The sequence below is a fragment of the Sarcophilus harrisii genome, chromosome 5 (assembly GCF_902635505.1).
Source record: "Sarcophilus harrisii chromosome 5, mSarHar1.11, whole genome shotgun sequence".
NCBI lineage: Eukaryota > Metazoa > Chordata > Mammalia > Dasyuromorphia > Dasyuridae > Sarcophilus > Sarcophilus harrisii.
The window spans coordinates 91,025,286-91,044,807 of record NC_045430.1 but is presented as its reverse complement, the minus strand read 5'-3'; the positions used below and the strand labels follow the sequence as shown (position 1 = coordinate 91,044,807).

At 35.8% G+C, this 19,522-nt stretch overlaps 1 protein-coding gene across 2 annotated transcripts in view; it reads left to right on the top strand.

Moving 5' to 3' along the window:
* The window catches only part of SCN8A (sodium voltage-gated channel alpha subunit 8), a 203,430-nt gene that overhangs the window by 88,893 nt on the left and 95,015 nt on the right, over nt 1–19,522 (top strand). For both annotated transcript variants that reach the window (XM_031937853.1, XM_031937852.1), the window contains exons 3-6: nt 10,671–10,789; nt 12,875–12,964; nt 13,573–13,701; nt 15,702–15,793. In XM_031937853.1, coding sequence (XP_031793713.1) covers nt 10,671–10,789; nt 12,875–12,964; nt 13,573–13,701; nt 15,702–15,793 — 430 coding nt within the window. The remainder of the gene's footprint in view (nt 1–10,670; nt 10,790–12,874; nt 12,965–13,572; nt 13,702–15,701; nt 15,794–19,522) is intronic.

The following is a 19,522-nucleotide window of genomic DNA, read 5'->3' as shown; positions in this document are numbered from 1 at the left end:
AAATTCTAACTCACTATTGATTGGAGAAATGAAAATTAAAACAATTCTGAGTTATTACCTTATACCTATTAGATTGATTAATAGGATAGAAAAAGAAAATTACCTAAGTTGGAGATATGGGGAAAATGATTCATTAATGTACTGTTAAAGTTGTGAATTGATTCAGCTACTCTGTAATTTGGAGCAGTGCCCAAAGGGCTATAAAACTATGCATACTTTTTGACTTGGCAATGTCACTACTAGGTCTGTAAATAAGAAACAAAAAGGAAAAAGATCTGTATTTACAAAAATATTTATAGCAGTACTTTTTGGGTGGCAAAGAAGTGGAAATTGAGGAGATGTCCATCCAATTGGAGAACTGGGGAATAAGTGAACAAATTGTGTTATGTGATGGTGATGGAGTACTATTGTGCTCTAAGAAATAGTGAGCTGAAGGCTATCATAAAAACCTGGAAATACATGAATTGATACAAAGTGAAATATGCTGTATACAAGTAACAGTAATAATTAGCTATGAATAACTTTGTTGTTCTTGGCAATCAAAGACTCTTATGATGAAAAATACTATCCATCTCCAAAGAACTGATAGTGTCTGACTACAGACTGAACCATAAATTTTCTACTTTATTTTTCTTGAGGTAGGTTTGAGTTTTTTGAGTTTTTGGTCTGTTTTCTTTCACAACATAACTAATGTGGAAATGTGTTTTGCATGACTCTACATGCATAATATCGAATTGCTTGCCTTCTCAATGATGGGTATAGGGAGGGAAGAAAAGAAAAAATTTGGAACTCAGGGTTTCAAAAATGAATGTTGAAAATTGTTTTTGCATATAATTGGGTCAAAATAAAATACTAAATACAAAGCATTCCAGACGAATCTCATTTCCTTTTTTTTTTTTTTTTTTTTTTGGAAAGGAATACTAAACTGGCAAATGGGAGAATGCTGTTGATATAATTTACCTAGATTTAAATTTGATAAAGTATCTTACCCTCTTCTTATGGAGAAGATGGAGAAATGTGGTCTAGACTATAGGTAGCAAACTCAGTGTTGGTAGGCAATGACCCACAAAATTTGTGGATGTGACTTGAACAAGGTTGAAATATAATTGGGAAATTTTAAACAGGATAAATGAAAATGAAGTACAATGGATAATTTTTTAAAGAATAATTATAACTTTTTATTGATAGAACCCATGCCTGGGTAATTTTTTACAACATTATCCCTTGCACTCACTTCCATTCCAACTTTTCCCCTTCCTCCCTCCACCCCCTCCCCCAGATGGCAAGCAGTCCTATACATGTTAAATATGTCACAGTATATCTTAGATACAATATATGTGTGCAGAACTGAACAGTTCTCTTGTTGCACAGAAAGAATTGGATTCAGATGGTAAAAATAACCCGGGAAGAAAAACAAAAATGCAAACAGTTTACATTCATTTCCTAGTGTTCTTTCTTTGGGTGTAGCTGATTCTGTCCATCATCGATCAATTGGACCTGAATTAGATCTCTTTGTCGAAGATATCCACTTCCATCAGAATACATCCTCATACAGTATTGTTGTTGAAGTATATAATGATCTCCTGGTTCTGCTCATTTCACTTAGCATCAGTTCATGTAAGTTTCTCCAAACCTCTCTGTATTCATCCTGCTGGTCATTTCTTACAGAACAATAATATTCCATAACATCCATATATCACAATTTACCCAGCCATTCTCCAATTGATGGGCATCCGTTCATTTTCCAATTTCTAGCCACTATAAACAGGGTCGCCACAAACATTTTGGCACATACAGGTCCCTTTCTCTTCTTTAGTATCTCTTTAGGGTATAAGCCCAGTAGTAGCACTGTTGGATCAAAGGGTATACGCAGTTTGATAACTTTTGGGACATAATTCCAGATTGCTTTCCAGAATGGTTGGATTTTTTTACAATTCCACCAACAATGCATCAGTGTCCCAGTTTTCCCGCATCCCCTCCAACATTCATCATTATTTTTTCCTGTCATCTTAGCCAATCTGACAGGTATGTAGTGGTATCTCAGAGTTGTCTTAATTAGCATTTCTCTGATCAATAGTGATTTGGAACACTTTCATATGAGTGGAAATAGTTTCAATTTCATTATCTGAAAATTGTCTCTTCATATCCTTTGACCATTTATCAATTGGAGAATGGCTTGATTTCTTATAAATTAGAATCAGTGCTCTATGTATTTTGGAAATGAGGCCTTTATTAGAACCTTTAACTGTGAAAATGTTTTCCTAGTTTGTTGCTTCCCGTGTAATCTTGTTTGCATTAGTTTTGTTTGTACAAAGGCTTTTTAATTTGATATAATCAAAATTTTCTATTTTGTAATCAATAATGATCTCTAGTTCATCTTTGGTCACAAATTTCTTCCTCCTCTACAAGTCTGAGAGGTAAACTATCCTATATTACTCTAATTTATTTATAATCTCATTCTTTATGCCTAAACCATGGAACCATTTTGATCTTATCTTGGTATATGGTGTTGTGTGGGTCAATGGATAATGTTAATGTGTGATTTCCCAAATCACTCTATCAACTTGGGTCAGCTTCTGTTTGAGTTTTAACACTCCTGGTATGGATTATAGATTATGGATTTCAGAACTGGTTGGATGACAGACCTCAAAGAGTTGTTGTAAAAGTGTCTTATGGCAGGAAGTCTCCAGTGGATTGCCCTAGAGATCTGTGTTTAACCCTGTGCTATTTAACATTTTTGGCAGTACTTTAATAGAGACATAGATGATATATTCATTAGATTTGTAGTTGACACACAACTGTGGGGGATAGTAAAAGTAGTGGATGACAACAAAAGAGATTTGAACAAACTTTGACCAAACATTAGACCAGTGAGATGAAATCCTACTGAGATAAATGTGAAGTCTTTTACTTGGGTACAAAATAAAAAACTTCATGAATATAATATAAGGAAGATATGATTATATCACAATTATTCTGAAGATCTTGGAAGTTTTGATAGACTGCAGCAATGAATTGTTAGGAGTGTGATTTGGCAGCTAAGAGAGATCTTGAGCTACATAAAGGGCTATAATTTCCACAAATGGAGAGGTGATAGACTCATTATACTTGCCCTTTAAAAAGAACATCGATAGGCTTGAGAAGACATGGTGAAGATGGATGATGGTGAAGAACCTTGAGTCCAGGAGAATTGGCATGCGTAAGTACCAAGTGATATGGGTGAAAATATGTCAAGTCATTGGAAGAGTCAGTAAAGATTTTGTTTAGGAAGTCAACTTTAACTCATGTTGGGTATTTTTATGTTGTAGGATGGGCAAAGAACATCATACCTTTCTTGGTGTCTAGTTACTTTGGGTTTAATCACCTTAAAATCATTTCAGAATACATCTATAGGAAGTCCAGGAACCAAAACACAAATATGTCTAGTGACTTTCATAAAAGATGGTCAAGTTTGCAGCTAGAGGAGTAAAGTATGGGAAACATGGCAAAACTAGGGAAGAGAAGAAATTGTCATGATACCTGCCCCATGTAACTGTACCTCTCTTAAGAAAAGAGCTGGACTGCTTGCAGAATGGCAGGTGAAGAATGTTAGGAAAGCTAAACCAATTCAATGAGGCACTTCCAAGAGTAAACTGCATGTGAACCAAAGCAAAAAGTCAGTGGAGAAGCATAAAGAAAGGAAAATGTCTCATCTGACAGGATGTATAAAAGCAAATATAAGGGTAAATGAGATAAAAATGGGAGACTTTTTTTCTGTAAATGGAAGGAATAATAAGATGGGCTAGAGGGATGTGATGGTGGTGAAAATGTCCCCATTTCAAATGGTTCTGTGAAGGGTGAGTAATCCAGCCCAGGAAATCATCCTGCCCTGGGGAGCTTTGAACTTAAGGCAGCCCAAATATGTGGAGATTTCCCATTTTCTCTACAGACTAGCTTTGAAATGTAGTGGAACAGAATACTACAAACAAGGCTTGTCCCACACAGAGAAGGAGTAGCTGTAATTATTTATCAAGTTTGGGTGAGAAGAGTACAGAAATCATGATATGAAGTAGAGTTGTTTTACCAATGTCTCTCCTGAGTCCTCTTGCCCTCCAGATCTCATCCTCCTGTTCTTTCCTTGTAGCTTCTGATTGATTAGGAAAATGACCAAAACAAAACAAAACAAAACAAAAAAAAAAACCAGTACCTACTTCTTTCTGACCACTTGACTAAGGAGAGCATCAGCAAAAGCAAGAAAATTGTTTTGCTTTTGTAGAGTAATTACTAAATTTTCTGGAACAGAAATAGAGTACCTATCCATTTTTTAAAAATCTAGACTTGCGATTTCAAAACTTTTTTTCCTTCCCTTTTTTTTAATTAAAGCTTTTTATTTTTCAAAATATAGGCATAGATAATTCTTCGACATTAACCCTTGCAAAACCTTCCCCTCTCCCCCATTTCCTCCCCTAGATGTCAAGTAGTTCAATGTATGTTAAATATGGTAGAAACATATGTTAAATCCAATATATGCATACGTATTTATACAATTATTTTGCTGCATAAGAAAAATCAAATCAAACCGGAAAAAAACGAGAAAGAAAATAAAATGCAAGCAAACAACAACAAAAAGAATGAAAATGCTATGTTGTAAACCACACTCAATTCCCACAGCCCTCTCTGGATGTAGATGACTCTCTTCATCACAAGATCATTGAAACCAGTCTGAATCATCTCATTTTTGAAGCCACGTCCATCAGAATTGATCACTGTATAATCTTGTTTTTGCCATGTACAATCATCTCCTGATTCTGCTCATTTCACTTAGTAATTATTTCATGTAAGTCTCTCCAGGTCTCTCTGAAATTATTTAGGGAATGCTTAATGAGAAAACTTGCTAGACTAATTCATAAGGGCATTTGTTCTACAATTTAGTCCTAAGAGCATTGCCTGAGACAGTGGGATATGTGTAAAGGCTTTGCTCAGTATCAAACAGACATTGTGAGTTAAAAATGGGAGTTGAGTCTAAGGCCTCAGACTGGATCTCTATCTAAAAGGCCATGCTACCTCTCACCAAATTTTATTGATTTTAAAAATAGCAATATTTTTATGAATTTCTAGGTCATTAATAATGCCACTTGATTTTAAATTTATGCAATTCATTTATCTCCTTCTTTTTACCCTACCTCACTACTGAAATGCCTGATTTTTCAGTTGCCCTTATGAAACTTTTAAAAGATAAGGTAAAGGAACCTCTTACCAATTTCCTATTCATACTCTACCCACCCCACCAATTTCCAACAAACATTAATTATTATTACTGAGATAGCAAAGAACAACTATATATTTTCTCACAATGCCATAGTCTTTTGGGAAGTATCATAATGGATATATATTCATACTTGTCATGATCAGTGTGAATTTTAATCCTTTCCTCTTGTTGCCCTTGTATCTAATTTGGTACTATTAATAGATGTACTCTTTAGTCCATCCATATTATTGATAGAAGTATTAAATTGATTGGGATTCAATCTTTTAGAATTCTACTTAACATATACTTCCAGCAGACATAGAGCCATATTGATAATAGCACTATTGTTGCCAGACCAACTCTGTGTTTTACTTGTGAGAATTCATAGATATAATTGATGGAACATTTTTTACAAAAATGACTTTTTGTTGAGATATTTTTTTGCAATTGGTAAGGGAAAGCAGAAAAAGAGATTGGCAAAATGGCACTAAAACATGGAGATTAAAGGAGGGTGTGGAGGGAAGGAAGGGAGAAAAAATTAAAAACCAATAATAAAAAAAATATATGGGGACTTTTCAGAGCTGACAATGCCTCATTAATCTTGTGGATAAGTATCCCTTTTCCATCTGAAATATGTAAATCCTTCCATTTGAATTTTTTCTCTGACTTCAAGTATTGGTGTCTTTTGTTCTGAATTCACACTAGATTTGATTTTAGCATCTGAAAGTTATGAACTGTTAAATTATTCAAACATAAGTGAACTCAGGAAAAATTCTTCCAGTCCCCTTCTGTATTCTGCTCCTGTAGAGGGCTGAAACTCTTAAGTCGTTGCACTGAGGTCGGTTCAGGCACTTAGGGCTAATTACTGATTGGACAATACTCCATGGGCATATGCTTGGAAAACGGTCCTTCCCACTATCCTGTGCTGGCCCAATGATTGGTATATACAGAGGATTGTAGGAGGGACTAGGGGATGGAGTAAGATGAGCCAGAGTCACTTTGGCTGTGAACAAGGAAGAAGGCAGTTGCGGAGATCCTACTTCCATCCCCTTCACTTCTATCCCTAAAGACCAAGAATAAAGACTAAGGACTTTTGCTTATCCTGACTTCGGCTGATTCTAAGGTATCCTGGGTGCTAGCACAGTTATCACATGCTCCGATTGAATATTTCTCTCAGGGCAACTTGTATCAAGACATAAGGTACTATAGAATTAGAACTAATTTCTGTATCTACTTGCCATAAGATTTGCTGAGGCTTTTCAACCTGATTTGTGCTTTTGAGGGATCCACCAAGCAATTCTAGGTGTCAGGAAGGCCCACAGGATTTTTTTTTCATGTGGCAGAGTTATTTTTGGCAAAATATCTCTACCCAGGGATGGCCTGGGGCCAGTGGCAGGCTTCCAGGAAGAAGAATGTTTTGGTTAACCACAGTAAAATCAGTTCAGTTTTTGTTATGCGCTGCTTTATTATTCAGTGGAATTTTTTGAAATGCTATTATTTAATTATAAACTGTATCTATTGTATAGCTGGCCATTTACCAACAAATGAATTGCCAGTTGATTCTGGTAGTTAAGCAAGGGGCATCGCTTGTCATCCCTGTTGTTCTCCAGCCTTGGACCAAAAGGTTCCTTTCTCTAAATGCCCCCTCAAGAATCAGTCTTCAGATCCAGGATTGGCCTTCTTCCTTGGCAAGCCATTTTTCCAGAGTGAGGCAGCATGTGATGAACAGTTTTACACATAGACTCACTCTTCAGATCTGGAAAATAATTTATTATACCTAGAGAAAGGCAATAGCTTTGTTGATCACAGTAATAGATTGAAGGTGCTTATTGCTAATGAGACAGCAAGCGTTAATACTACCCACCTTATCACCTTACTCTACTTCCCTTTTAGAGATATCATGATGGACATAAGCAGTGATATGACACAAATATTCTAAAGGAACCTCTTATCAATTTTCTATTCATGCTCTCTCCACCCACCCCCACCAATCTCCAACAAACATAAACTACATTTTTCCCTAATTGTAGACATAGCAGAGATAACTTTTTCCCTTATGTTAATAGGTAGGGATACCTCTGCACCATGTGCTGCAAATCTGATAACACTAATTAGAAATTAAAAGCATAAGCATTTTCAGAAGCATTTTATACTGGTACAGCAGATTTATTAATACTTTATGCCATAACTCTGCTCAAACACATTGAGTAGTTGTTGTTATAAACTGATATTTTTTCCCTTGGGTACCAAACCACAATCTGATTTCTATTTCCCTTTTAATTCATTTACACCAGAAAGATGTAATTTAAATCAGATTAGATAAAATATTATTGTGCTTCATGGGAACTAATTGATTTTTGCTTTAGAAGTATTCTCACAGGAATCAGAGGTAGAACTGGTATGGGAGTCCTTTAAGAATGATTTTTTTTCCTTCTAGAACCAACTAGAGGGAAATTTGAAAGAAGAAAAAAATCTGAGCATAGTCTGGCATAAATATTGTGTTTTAGAAAACATGATATCAGGAAAAGTTTCCTAACAAATTCAAAATTCCAAAATGGAATGTGTTGTCTTGATATATTGTAGGTTCTCCTTCCTTCAAGGTTTTAAAGCTGGCCAATCACATACTGAATATGTTGATGTGTTGTGGGTTTTTGTTTGTTTGTTTGTTTTGTTTTGTTTTTTGTATGTGTTGGACTACATGGTGGTTCAAGTTCCTGTCCAGTTTTTAAAGTCTGTGGGCCTATGAATTTTAGGGATGTGTAGGATTTTTTTTTAATATTAGTGCTAGAAAACTCCATAGCATTCTACTCAAATTTTCTCATTTCTTTTTTAAAAACTGATTTTTACATTGGTTAGATTCCCCACATTGTTTTCCTCTCTGTTCTCTTTCTCTTATAACAAAAATTTTTTATAAAGAAAAACAGGAAAAACATTTTTAAAACATCAGCAAGATCATGCCATACTTTAAAAATCTGGCATCTTATACATTGTTTCATACCTGTGCCGGTGTCTTATCATTTCTTTGGGTCCAAGCTTATTTGCTATAATTTTGTATCATTAATTTTGGAATGTTTTGTGGTAGTTCTTTCCATTTACATTGTTGTCATTTTGTATGTTGTTTTCCAAGCTCTGCTCACCTCACTTAATATGGATACAGCTTTCCATGCTTTTCTGTATTCATTGTGTTTGTCATTTCAATACATAATACCATTCCATTCCTATATCATAATTTGTCTACCCATTCCCCAATTAATGTATATTTATTTTGCTACCACAAAAAAAAAAATGTTACTCTGAATATTTTGGCCCATAAAGAGCCTTTTTTTAAAATGACCTCCTTAAATGGACACCATCATTTTACAGGTGATGGTTTTGAGGTCCTGTTAGATTTGAGGTCCTTGTTAAAGATCCCAAAGCTAGTCAATGACAGATCAATAAATATTTGCCATTTCATTTAAGGAAGATACAGTAGTTTGACAAACTTCAAGAAGTTTCCACTAATATATTTGTATTAATCTGTGTGTGCCTAGCTTTACACATTTTGTGTATTCTTGATAAGTTCTGTAGAAATTAAATTTATATAATTTAAGTGGCTTCATTTAACTTGAGATAACCAAAAATTTAATGGACTTATGTGGTAGTTCCTTTTGTAAAATAGAAGGGTAGAGATGGGCTAGAATGATAATCCTACTCAGATCTGCCTTTCTTCCATTTTTATAAATAAGTCTTATACAGTGATATTTGAGAATTACTTTCTACCCTGGCCCTGTGGTTATTGCAAAGAAGCTCCCAGGCCTGGAGTTTGGTTTTCTTGTTTTCTAACCTTTTTTCCCCCTTATGTATTCTCTCAGTTAAATGGATAAAAGGTTTTGAGATGTAAATTTAAAACCTGGTATGAAATGGGAGCTAAAAAATAAGTTTATATTATGAAAGACTGAGTGACTCAGGTAGCAGAAGTGTGATCTTGGGCAAGGCAGTGAGGCTGAAGAGGGAGGCTAGAGGAGGGACCTGATGAGTTGGTCAAAGGAGCCAGGTGGGGAATAGATAGGGTTAGTTACTTAATTTTTCTGAATTCTTAAAATGGACTCATCAATAAAATGAGAGTGTGGGGCTAAGATGATTTCCAAAGTTCCTTTCTTCCCTTATAAATCTGAGTCTGATAATTCCTGCTTCATCCATGCTGCATGGTAATATCATGAGGATGAAGGAGGACTAAATAAAAATATTTGGGAGCTCCTCAGAGACAGCTGCTATAGAAAAATTAAGGGGGAGAAAATTGCTTTAAAGAGGGGATCTTGGGGAAAGTCCTATTCTGATTGTTGCTCTGAGAAGCCTGACATCCACTTTGGACACATGTGGATTCTAGCACAGTTGTAGTTCTGATATTGGCATGTGACTGTACTGTTCTACTCTGCTTCCTATCAAGGTTTTAAGCTACATATATGTATGTGTGTGTACATAGAGAGAGACACACACAGAAGTAGACAAAGACAGAGAGAAAGAGAAAGAGAGAGGAAGAGACAGAGAGCGAGTGAGCTCAGGATTCAAATCAAACTAATCTGTAGGATCTTGGACAAAGTCTCTGTCTCATTTTCCTCATCTGTAAAATGAAGAGGTTAAATTAGGTTATGTCTGGTTTTTCCTGCAGGCTGTTTAAGTCTTATTCTTTTAACGTATGTTCTGAAGCATACACTGGGGTGGGAAATACACAGTGTGATATATCTTGGTATTTGAAAAATATTGCAAGAAAAATGTCAATATTCAAGCCATTGATACTGGAAAAAAGAATATTGTCAGGAAGCCGACTACCTAGTAATGGTGGTGATTTTCTTTCTGGGTGAGAATGACATAGATCTGTCAATGGGAAGTATGAAAGGAATACACATAGTAATAAATTGCCTGCTTTCCTTCCTTTCTTCCTTCTTCCCTTTCTTCCTCCCTCCCTCCCTTCCTTCCTCTCTTACTTTCTTTATTCCTCCCTTTCTCCTTCTCTCTTTTCCTTCTTTTCTCCCCCTTTTCCTTCTTTCTTTCCTTCCTTTCTTCCTCCTTACCTCCTTTCTTCCCTTCCTTCCTTCCTTTCCTCCTTTCTTCTCTTCCTTTCCTCCCTTTCTGCTTTTCTTCTTTCTTCCTTCCTTCCTCCCTCCTTTCTTCCCTTCTTTCCTTCCTTTCTTCCTTTCCCTTTTCTTCCCTCCTTCCTTCTTTCTCTCCCTCCTTCCTTCCTTCCTTCCTTTCTTTTCTTCCTTCTTTCCCTTTTCTTTCTTTCTTCCTTCCATCCCTCCTTCTTTCTTTCCTTCTTTCCCTTTTTCCTTCTTTCCCTTTTCTTTCTTTCTTTCCTCTCTAAGGCTCTGTGGTTATACCAAAAGAAAAAAGTATTATGACTTTCATGTTTATCCTTTGTGCTAACAATGCTTTAATAATTTTTTTCTTTTTTCTTTCTTCACAGACCTTTGTAGTACTAAACAGAGGGAAAACACTCTTCCGATTTAGTGCCACACCTGCCTTGTACATTTTAAGTCCTTTTAACCTGTTGAGAAGAATAGCTATTAAAATTTTGATACATTCATATCCTTTTCTGCAAGTATTAAAACTGGGCACTGATTGTACTCTTCCATAAGGTCTCCCTTGGTTTTTCTCATTTCTTAAAAGACCAAATTTAGAAGATACATTTAGAAGAAATATACATATTTCTGGGGAATATGCATCCTTTGGGGCATATATTTACTATGCTTTGAACAAAAGTAAATATTTAATGTTGTCGGTCTCAGTGAACTTAAAAAGGGATAGGATATTTCTTATTTATCTTTAATTATTAACATAAAAAGATCAGGCACAAATATGGAAATCTAAGTAAAAGGATTAGTAGTTTTATTTAGATACTTTATACTTTTGTAGTTATCTCTCTGACAGCAGTTTAACTGAGACTGACAAATTTGTCCAGGGTTTCCTATCAGGTGCTCCGGGAGATGTTATTCTTGTCTCCAACAAGATAAGATGAGAGAGTTACTTGCTATTTAGTGCATTAAAATCAGAAGTTGCTCAGTGGCTTTCTTTTAGTTGTTTTGGAGATAAGCTACAGAAATAAAAAAAAAAAGTAATATTTGGATTGATATTGATTAGAGAGAAGGAGACAGCTAGATGGAGCAATGGAGATAATACTGAAGTCAGGAAGACTCATCTTCGTGAGCTCAAATGGGGCTTTACATATAACTAGCTGGGTGACTCTTGAGCAAGTCATATAACTTATTTGCCTCAGTTTCCTCATCTCTAAAATGAGCTGGAGAAGGAAATGGCAAAACATTCCAGTATCTTTGCCAAGAAAACCCCAAATGGGGTCACTAAGTCACCCATGATTGAATTACACAACACAAAAACAAAAAAGAAGAGAAGCTTTAAGAAAGTTTATGCTAAGAAAAGGAATTCATTATGTTTTCGCTGACTAATTGCAGCGGAAGGAAGAATATAGAGTTTTCTCTGGTTCCAAATAGCATTTTCACAGATTAGGGAGCTTGAGCTAGAAAGATGACCCTAACCTCATTTTTTGTTATGCCTTCTTGATGAATTAGGTAGAAAGTGGATTTATCTCTCTGAGGAAAAAACCAAAACACTCGTAGCAGAAAAAAAAAAAAAAAAGATGGAGAAAGCCATTAAAAAGAAAAAAATCAGCCTATATAGAATAAGAAATATCAGCTTCTGTGCTTCCTAAAATGACAGCTTGAATACTCTCAGCAACACTTGCTACTTTAAATCTGAGTTTGAATCGGAGGTTTCAGTGATACTGTACTTTTTCCCATTAGCCAGGGGTCAGAAGAAAACAAACAGGAAAAGGCTTCTAACTGGATTAATGTGTCCACTGAAGTAATAAAAAAACTCTTGCGTGGCCCTGGGTGCTTCTAAAAGCATTGATTTTCCTCAGGCTTAAAGGTTTCCTACTGCTGCAGATATTTTTGGAATTCTTAGCTTATAAGCTTCTAGCAAGTATCCCCATACTAGGGAGCTAGAGGGATCTTTGGCACTGCTTCCACCACAGGCACCATTCAACCCTTCAAGACCTTAGAGCTGTGCTATTTACTCATGCTGAAAGTTTTACATGTGAAATATATCTTCAGAAAAAAATGGCAGGTTACCCATGCTCAGCTTCTCAAATAACTTGTTCAGAATGAACAACTCGTAAATGGATGGTGAAAAATATAGATTTCTTTAGTCTTTTTGCCTGAATACTTTTTGTAAGATAGATAGGTTGGTGGGCTAGTATTTTAGTAATGATTTACCATTCAGTAAATGGTAATTGGAAGGCAATTTGAATCATTGCAATGTAAGGCATTTATTGGATTTTTTTTTTCTTCCTTTTCCTAGATTCCCACATGATGGGGGTGCCGAGAAAGGGATAAGTTCACCAATAGAGAGCAAGATGGTTTCAGGCCCTCTTTAAAGAAAGGACTGGCATCTTACCCCCATTTCAAATCCTGATTAGATGTTGAATGAATTTGTGATGTGATGTGGTATTTATTTTTTTTTCTATGACTTATAGTTATTCTACTTTGATCAGGCTTCTGAGGGTTGAAAACTCTTGAATGATTTGATGTTATTGCATACTATGGGAGTGTAAACTTGTCCACTTTTATGTATTCTCCCTTGACTGCTTTCTACAGTATTTAGCATGATCATTATGTGCACTATTTTGACCAACTGTGTATTCATGACTTTTAGTAACCCTCCAGACTGGTCGAAGAATGTGGAGTAAGTAACTAATTCCCTTTTTTTTTTTTTTTTTTTTTTTGTCATCTATCTCAATTTTTCTTTCAAGGACAAGAAAGTAACTATTACCTCTTAACTATTTCAGAGGGAAAGATGATGATTAGTAATTAGTAATAATTAGTAATGTTCTAAGCTTCTTAGGAAAAAAAAAAATAAAAGGAAATAAAATCTAGCAAACTAAACTCCCACTCCATACTCCTATCCTTATCTGTGACTTGCCAGCCTACTTTCGGCTCCCTCACTTGCCCGCTGCTCTTACCACCCATTTCAATAGATCTTTTCCCATATTTTCTTTTTTTATAATTAGATGCCCATCATCCCTCCCTCCAAAAGGTTCACAGTTGCCTTGGTGTCTCTACTATGTTTTGAGTCAAGGTACTTAGAGCATTTCTGGAGGTCAGCATGGAGGTACTTCTTTATGTACCTTCAGCTCTTGGTTTGGACATTTTTTTGTACTAACAGAATTCTCTCCTGCATCCTTTGGGAATAAGAGGGATTAAGTTATACAGATATTAATTAAATTAGCCAATTATGCCTTTTTATGTCTATTAAAATAAATATCATCCTCAATCCACATGTTTCTGTGACAGGTACACGTTCACGGGGATTTATACTTTTGAATCACTTGTGAAAATTATCGCCAGAGGTTTCTGCATAGACGGCTTTACATTTTTACGAGACCCATGGAACTGGTTAGATTTCAGCGTCATTATGATGGCGTAAGTCTCTTGTTTACTTTGTTGTTCTTCTAGGTATGATTGTAACTCTTGTGCACGGTTGTATGTGTGTGTGGTTGTGATTGGATGTAATGCACTAACTGCCTGAATGGACATGGCTCACAGTCTGGATATTCCCTGAATTCCAGACAGATCAAAGGAAGAGGATTTTACTTCCCCTCCCTACTCAATTTCTTTTCCTTCCTGACCCACCACTAGGGGGTCTCAGTGAGGCCCCAGAGTTTGTGTAGATGGAGTTGGAAGTGGAGGCTAAGGGTCACAGGGCTGGGAAAAGGGAGGGGATGAGTTTCCCGAGTATGTTTTGTTATACATGTTTCCAGGAAGTGTGAGAGGAGATAGTGGGGATTTTTATCCTAACCCTCAAATCTCACACCAGTTACTTTCTGAAGGAGGAAGGAAATTGTTGCTGTTGTTGCCAACAGAATGAAGGTGACTAATTATTTGAGCCATGTTTTAGGATCTTCGATGATCTCTTGCTCAAGACCAATGCTGTTCCTTATTTTTGTGTATAGTGATTGTGTTAACTTTATCATTGAAAATGTATTTCCTTGAAAAACTGAACTGACAATGGAAAATATTTAATGGATTTTATTTTTTTCTTTCCAGTTTTAATTTTCCTAGGGAATGTGTTGGGAGGGAGGAGAGAGAAAAGGGTTATATACAAGGGTAGGGTAGTTATTAAAAATTTATAAATTTTAATAAAGCCTACTCTCTTGTGATAAGAGAAAATGTGAGTGATGAGTGAGACCCATCAACAAAGAGACCCCAGAGATTGAGATTACTAATGTATTTCTACTGTAGGAAATGTACACTGGCTTATATTTTTAACTGTTGTCCTTACCTCATTTTCAGCAACACAAGCCATGTTGTCATTTCCAAACAGATGAGCAGATTGAGGAAGCTGGAGATGCAGTATTGAGAGCATTGAATCTAGGGTCAGAAAGACCCGAGTTCAAACGTGGCCTTAGATACTAGCTGTGTGACTCTGGACAAGTCATTTAACTTCTGTCTGTCTCAATTTTCCCCATCTGTAAAATGGGGATAATAAATCACTCCTGCCTCCCAAAGATGTTGTGAGGATCAAATGAGATAATAATTGAAACAGTTTGCTGACCTTAAAGTGCTCTACAAATTCTATATCTAAAGTAAAAATTTTTAAGTAAAGCGGGATAATAAAAAGAGCATGTGCCCTTATACCACGATTGGGGTTATCCCATGTATTGCTTTCATATGTCATAGGTCAGACCTTCATCTGTGGGCACTTCCCCAGTTCCTGGGCAAAGGATTTGCCCATAGACTGATTTACTGTTGCCCATAGTGATACTCGTGTATTTTAGGCCTATTTCAGTACAAGATCACACAACTTGAATTTTGCCCCCCTTTGCTATACAGTTGTTTGCAAGAGATCCAGCCCCTTCTTCCTTCTTTCTCTTTTTAGTTCATTTTAGAAAGAAAAGAACCGAAAACAAAAATAATTCTCATCTAGAAAATCATAGGATTGATGCCAGAAGAAAGTCTCACTAACCCAACTGCCTCTTTTCCTACAAAGTTCTTTCTATTTCTGGGCTTACCTTTCCTGGATGTTTCTTCCCTAATGTGGTTTAACTTGTGTTTACATTATTAACTTCTTTCCTTTCCAAGAATGCAAAAGATAAAATCCTAGAATCAGTCCCTCCTTCCCCCTGTTTCCAATACTTGCCCGGTGGTACCATTACAAGTCACCTCTGGTTTGATTCTGCAGGTATATAACAGAGTTTGTAAACCTAGGCAATGTTTCAGCTCTGCGCACTTTCAGGGTACTGAGGGCTTTGAAAACTATTTCAGTAATCCCAGGTAAGGTGGCCTGGGGTTGGTGTTAGGTGTTGGGCTAGGGCCCTGCTGTGACGTACTGTACTTTTTGTTTTGTTGTGCTTGTTGTTCTGGTTTTTATTTTGGTGTGTGTATTTGTCATTTGTTTTTGTGTGTAACCTCCCTTACTGCAGATATGTGACAGAATTTGTGGACCTGGGCAATGTCTCAGCGCTGAGAACATTCAGGGTTCTCCGAGCTTTGAAAACTATCTCTGTAATTCCAGGTGAGAACATTTAAATCCAACAGCTCTTTTTTTGGAGGGGGAGGTCCTATTTCTTTCTTCCCCTACATTTTCCTATCTGCCGCATTCTGAAATGGAACACGCACATTTGATTGTGTGCTTGGCAATATGCATGACAGCCAGGAGAAGGTCTCAGACATGGCTCGCTCTCTCGCTTTACTTGCCAGCCATGCACTCACTGCACCATTCAGTGTGATTGAGAAAAGGAATGGGGATGTTGCTAGGGTGCTCTGGTAGATACATTTTATTGCTATCCATGACTTTTTTTTTTTAAAGCATGCACTTGGATCTTAGAATATTTGCAAGATTGCCTTAAAACTAACTCTTCTCCGAGAATAAGATATTTGCTTCTTATGTCTGTGGAATCAAAGTGTTTAGTGTTAATCATAATTCCATTGCTTGTAAACTTGATAAGCTTCCTATGGCTTTGCTCATTGACTATTGCTTTGACTATTTCCTTTACTCATTGACTATTATTCATATGATTACATATATGTATTATTATACTTAAAGAATTGTTGAATAAAAGAGACTAACACAGATTATCTAGTCCAATCAATCTTGTTGACAAATTTGAGAACCTTGGAGTTGATGAAAATGTTTACCCACATATAGTCAGAACCCAATTTATTTAAGGTTCACTTACAAACAAAAAACATCTCCATAAAAAAAGGGTAACAGAAGTTCTAAGAATCCAAGGTAAGTTTTGAGAGATGTATTTCAGTGCAGGTGGAAAGAGAAAATCCCCATTAAAAAAAGAGTAACAGGAGTTATAAGAATCCAAGGTAAGTTTTGAGAGATGCATTTCAGTGCAGGTGGAAGGATAGAATAAATCTGAAGTACAAAGAGAGGATAAGCAGAGACTTGTAAGGAAAAGATGGAATCTGCTGGGAGGATAGAGGGGCAGGAGATGGAACAGAGCTGATTGAAAACCCTAGGAGTGATTTTACCTAATTTGAAACAGTATTGTACACTAATAAGCCATATAGATAGTGGGAGGATTTATTTTCTTTTCTATTCTTCTGATTTGCTGAAAAAGATTTTATGATTTTGGAAAGGGTAATGTCTAAACTATATGTTGCCAGGTCAGTTTTATTGCATTCAGCAATTCTTTTATATTAACTATATTATATATCTATAGCTGTTGCAGAAGCAGGTTGGTAAACATAGAATAATTAGAAGCCCTGCTTGGGTTAACTTTTACCCTAGTTACTGATTTGGGAAAAATGCTTGTCATTCTCTTCCCACCATTTTCATAGAAGATCAAATTGTACTAGGAAAGAGCTACGGAGCTGGGATTCTGTGAGATGAATGGGAGGGGTTAGAGTCACATATCTTTGGAGACTTCACTGTTTTTATTTAAAATTATTAAAATGGAAAGGACCTATAAGTGAGGGTGACTGGTGGAGTGAAGAGGTTTGTATAAGAAACTGTGGACTATTGCATTTAGTTTAGTTTAGTTTAGTTTAGTTTAGTTTAGTTTTTAAAGCTTTTTATTTTCAAAACATAGGCATAGATAATTTTTAATATTCACTCTTGCAAAACCTTGTGTTTCACATTTTTTTCTTCTTCCTTTCCCTCCACTCCCTGCCCTAGATGGCAAGTAATCCAATATTACATTTAGTTTTTTAAAAATATATTCACTTTAACAAAGTAGCAACACAACTGCTTTATTTGTGTCCCTTTCTACAAACCAAAAAAACCCTATTTTTTTTAATTCATTAAAATATTTACTGATACTACTTAAGTAACCCAATGAGGAATCTACTAAGTCATTAGAAGTTTATCTGTTTTGGCAAGAAGCTTGAACGATTGACATCACTTTAAATTCATTTCTACTGAATCCTTTGATCCATCTCACTACAGCCAGGTGCTTGCATTTTAACGTTCGAGTTTTTCTCTATCTTAATGGCACATAGAGCATTGGACCTAGAATCAGGAAGACCTGAATTTAAAACCAGTCAAGGCACTTATTAGCTGTATGATTCTGGACAAGTCATTTGATCTCTGCTTCAATTTCCTTAACATGATATTAATAACAGGATCTACTCCATAGAGTTGTTGTAAAGATCAAAAAAGATAATATTTGTAAAGTGCTTAACACAGTCCCTGACATATATTAGGCACTTAAAAAAAGTTTCTTCCCTCCCTCTTCTCCATTCTGTCTCTTCCTTCTCCCCTTTCTTAATTAGTTTCTCAAAATGCTTACTAATTTTCCTTAGGACTATTCCAACTCCTGCTCCTCTTAAATGTGCTTCTGTGTTTCCTGCTTACTTTACCTGACATATTACTCTGGGAGAATCTCATTAGTTATTTTTTCTTGTTTTCATGATCTGAAACCTTTTCTAGACTAGAACCCCAAACTGCATTTACATAATTAATCTGGGTGGGAAGATTGCAGGAACACTTTTGATACACTTATTTTGACTCTTAAGTCTTTACCTCCTGTTTAGCTGTGTAGTTAATTTTTTTTTAATTGCAAACTTTACCAGTAAACAGACACTTTTACATAGACCATGAGGGTTGTATAAGAAACTACGAACTGTTACATTTAGTTTTTTTAAAAAAATATACTCACTTTAACAAAGTAGTAACACAACTGCTTTATTTATGTCTTGTTCTTCAAACAAAAAACCCTATTTTTTAAGGGCATTAAAATATTTTACTGATGCTACCAAATTAACATAATTTTGAGGTTTGTATCTTTCTGTCACCTTCATTTATGAAAGCCTTTGATAGGCTTTATCCCTAGTACTTTTGTATAATGTAGAAAGGACTAGAACAATTATTCTTGTCTTGTAGTTGAATTCTCAGGGATTTGTATGTTTCATTGAGTAGAAAACTTCAATCTAATTAGAGAAAGCCAAGGTGCTTGCTGTTTGAATGGGTCAGATTCAACCCATATGGAAACCCTGTCCTTCTTTGCTCAGATCTCTAATTTTTCCATCCAATTTCATCCCACCTGATGGGACCTTCTTCTCCCTGCTGTACTATTGCTCATCTCCCTTGTCTGAATAGAGCAGAGTTATGAGTCAGTAGACTTGCTAGGAAATTAAAATCCTTTTAATTCCAGCTTCATAACATATAGGAGAATTATTGCTTTAGGGATAGATTCTTTCACTTCATGCATTACTTCAGAGGGATTGCATGTCTCAGCTTTTACCTAACACGCTCCTGATCATGGTCCTTCCTCAGAGCTGTCACAAAGTATATAGAAGGCAAGAACTACAACAATTGTTGGGAAACTTATGAGGACCTGACAAGAACTCCTAAATCTCAACCTCTTATTATAGCATCCTCCTTTGTGGGACATAGAACATTCAATTCACCTTGAAATAATCTTAGTTCTAACTTTTTGGTTTTTAATCACAACTATAAAACTCAGCTGTTAAGAGGGCTGGCTATGCCATTATTTGAAGGTATAACTTTAATGTCTTATTCCATTTTAATTATCAGCAACTACACATTCTGATCTTTTGCCTTTGCCAATTTGAAACCTGGGAATGGAGGAGAAAAATATTATTTATTGTTTATCTTTGTTTGGGACTAAAAAAATTTTGAGAGCAAAGGTTAAAAATTTAATGTTCACAAAGAGAAGACTTTCCTTGATATGTCAGTGGTCAAAAATCTAGCAAAACTTGCTTCTTCAGTTTAATATTGAAACATTCTTGACAGAAGCATCACTAACTTGTTCATTGGCTTAAACTTACA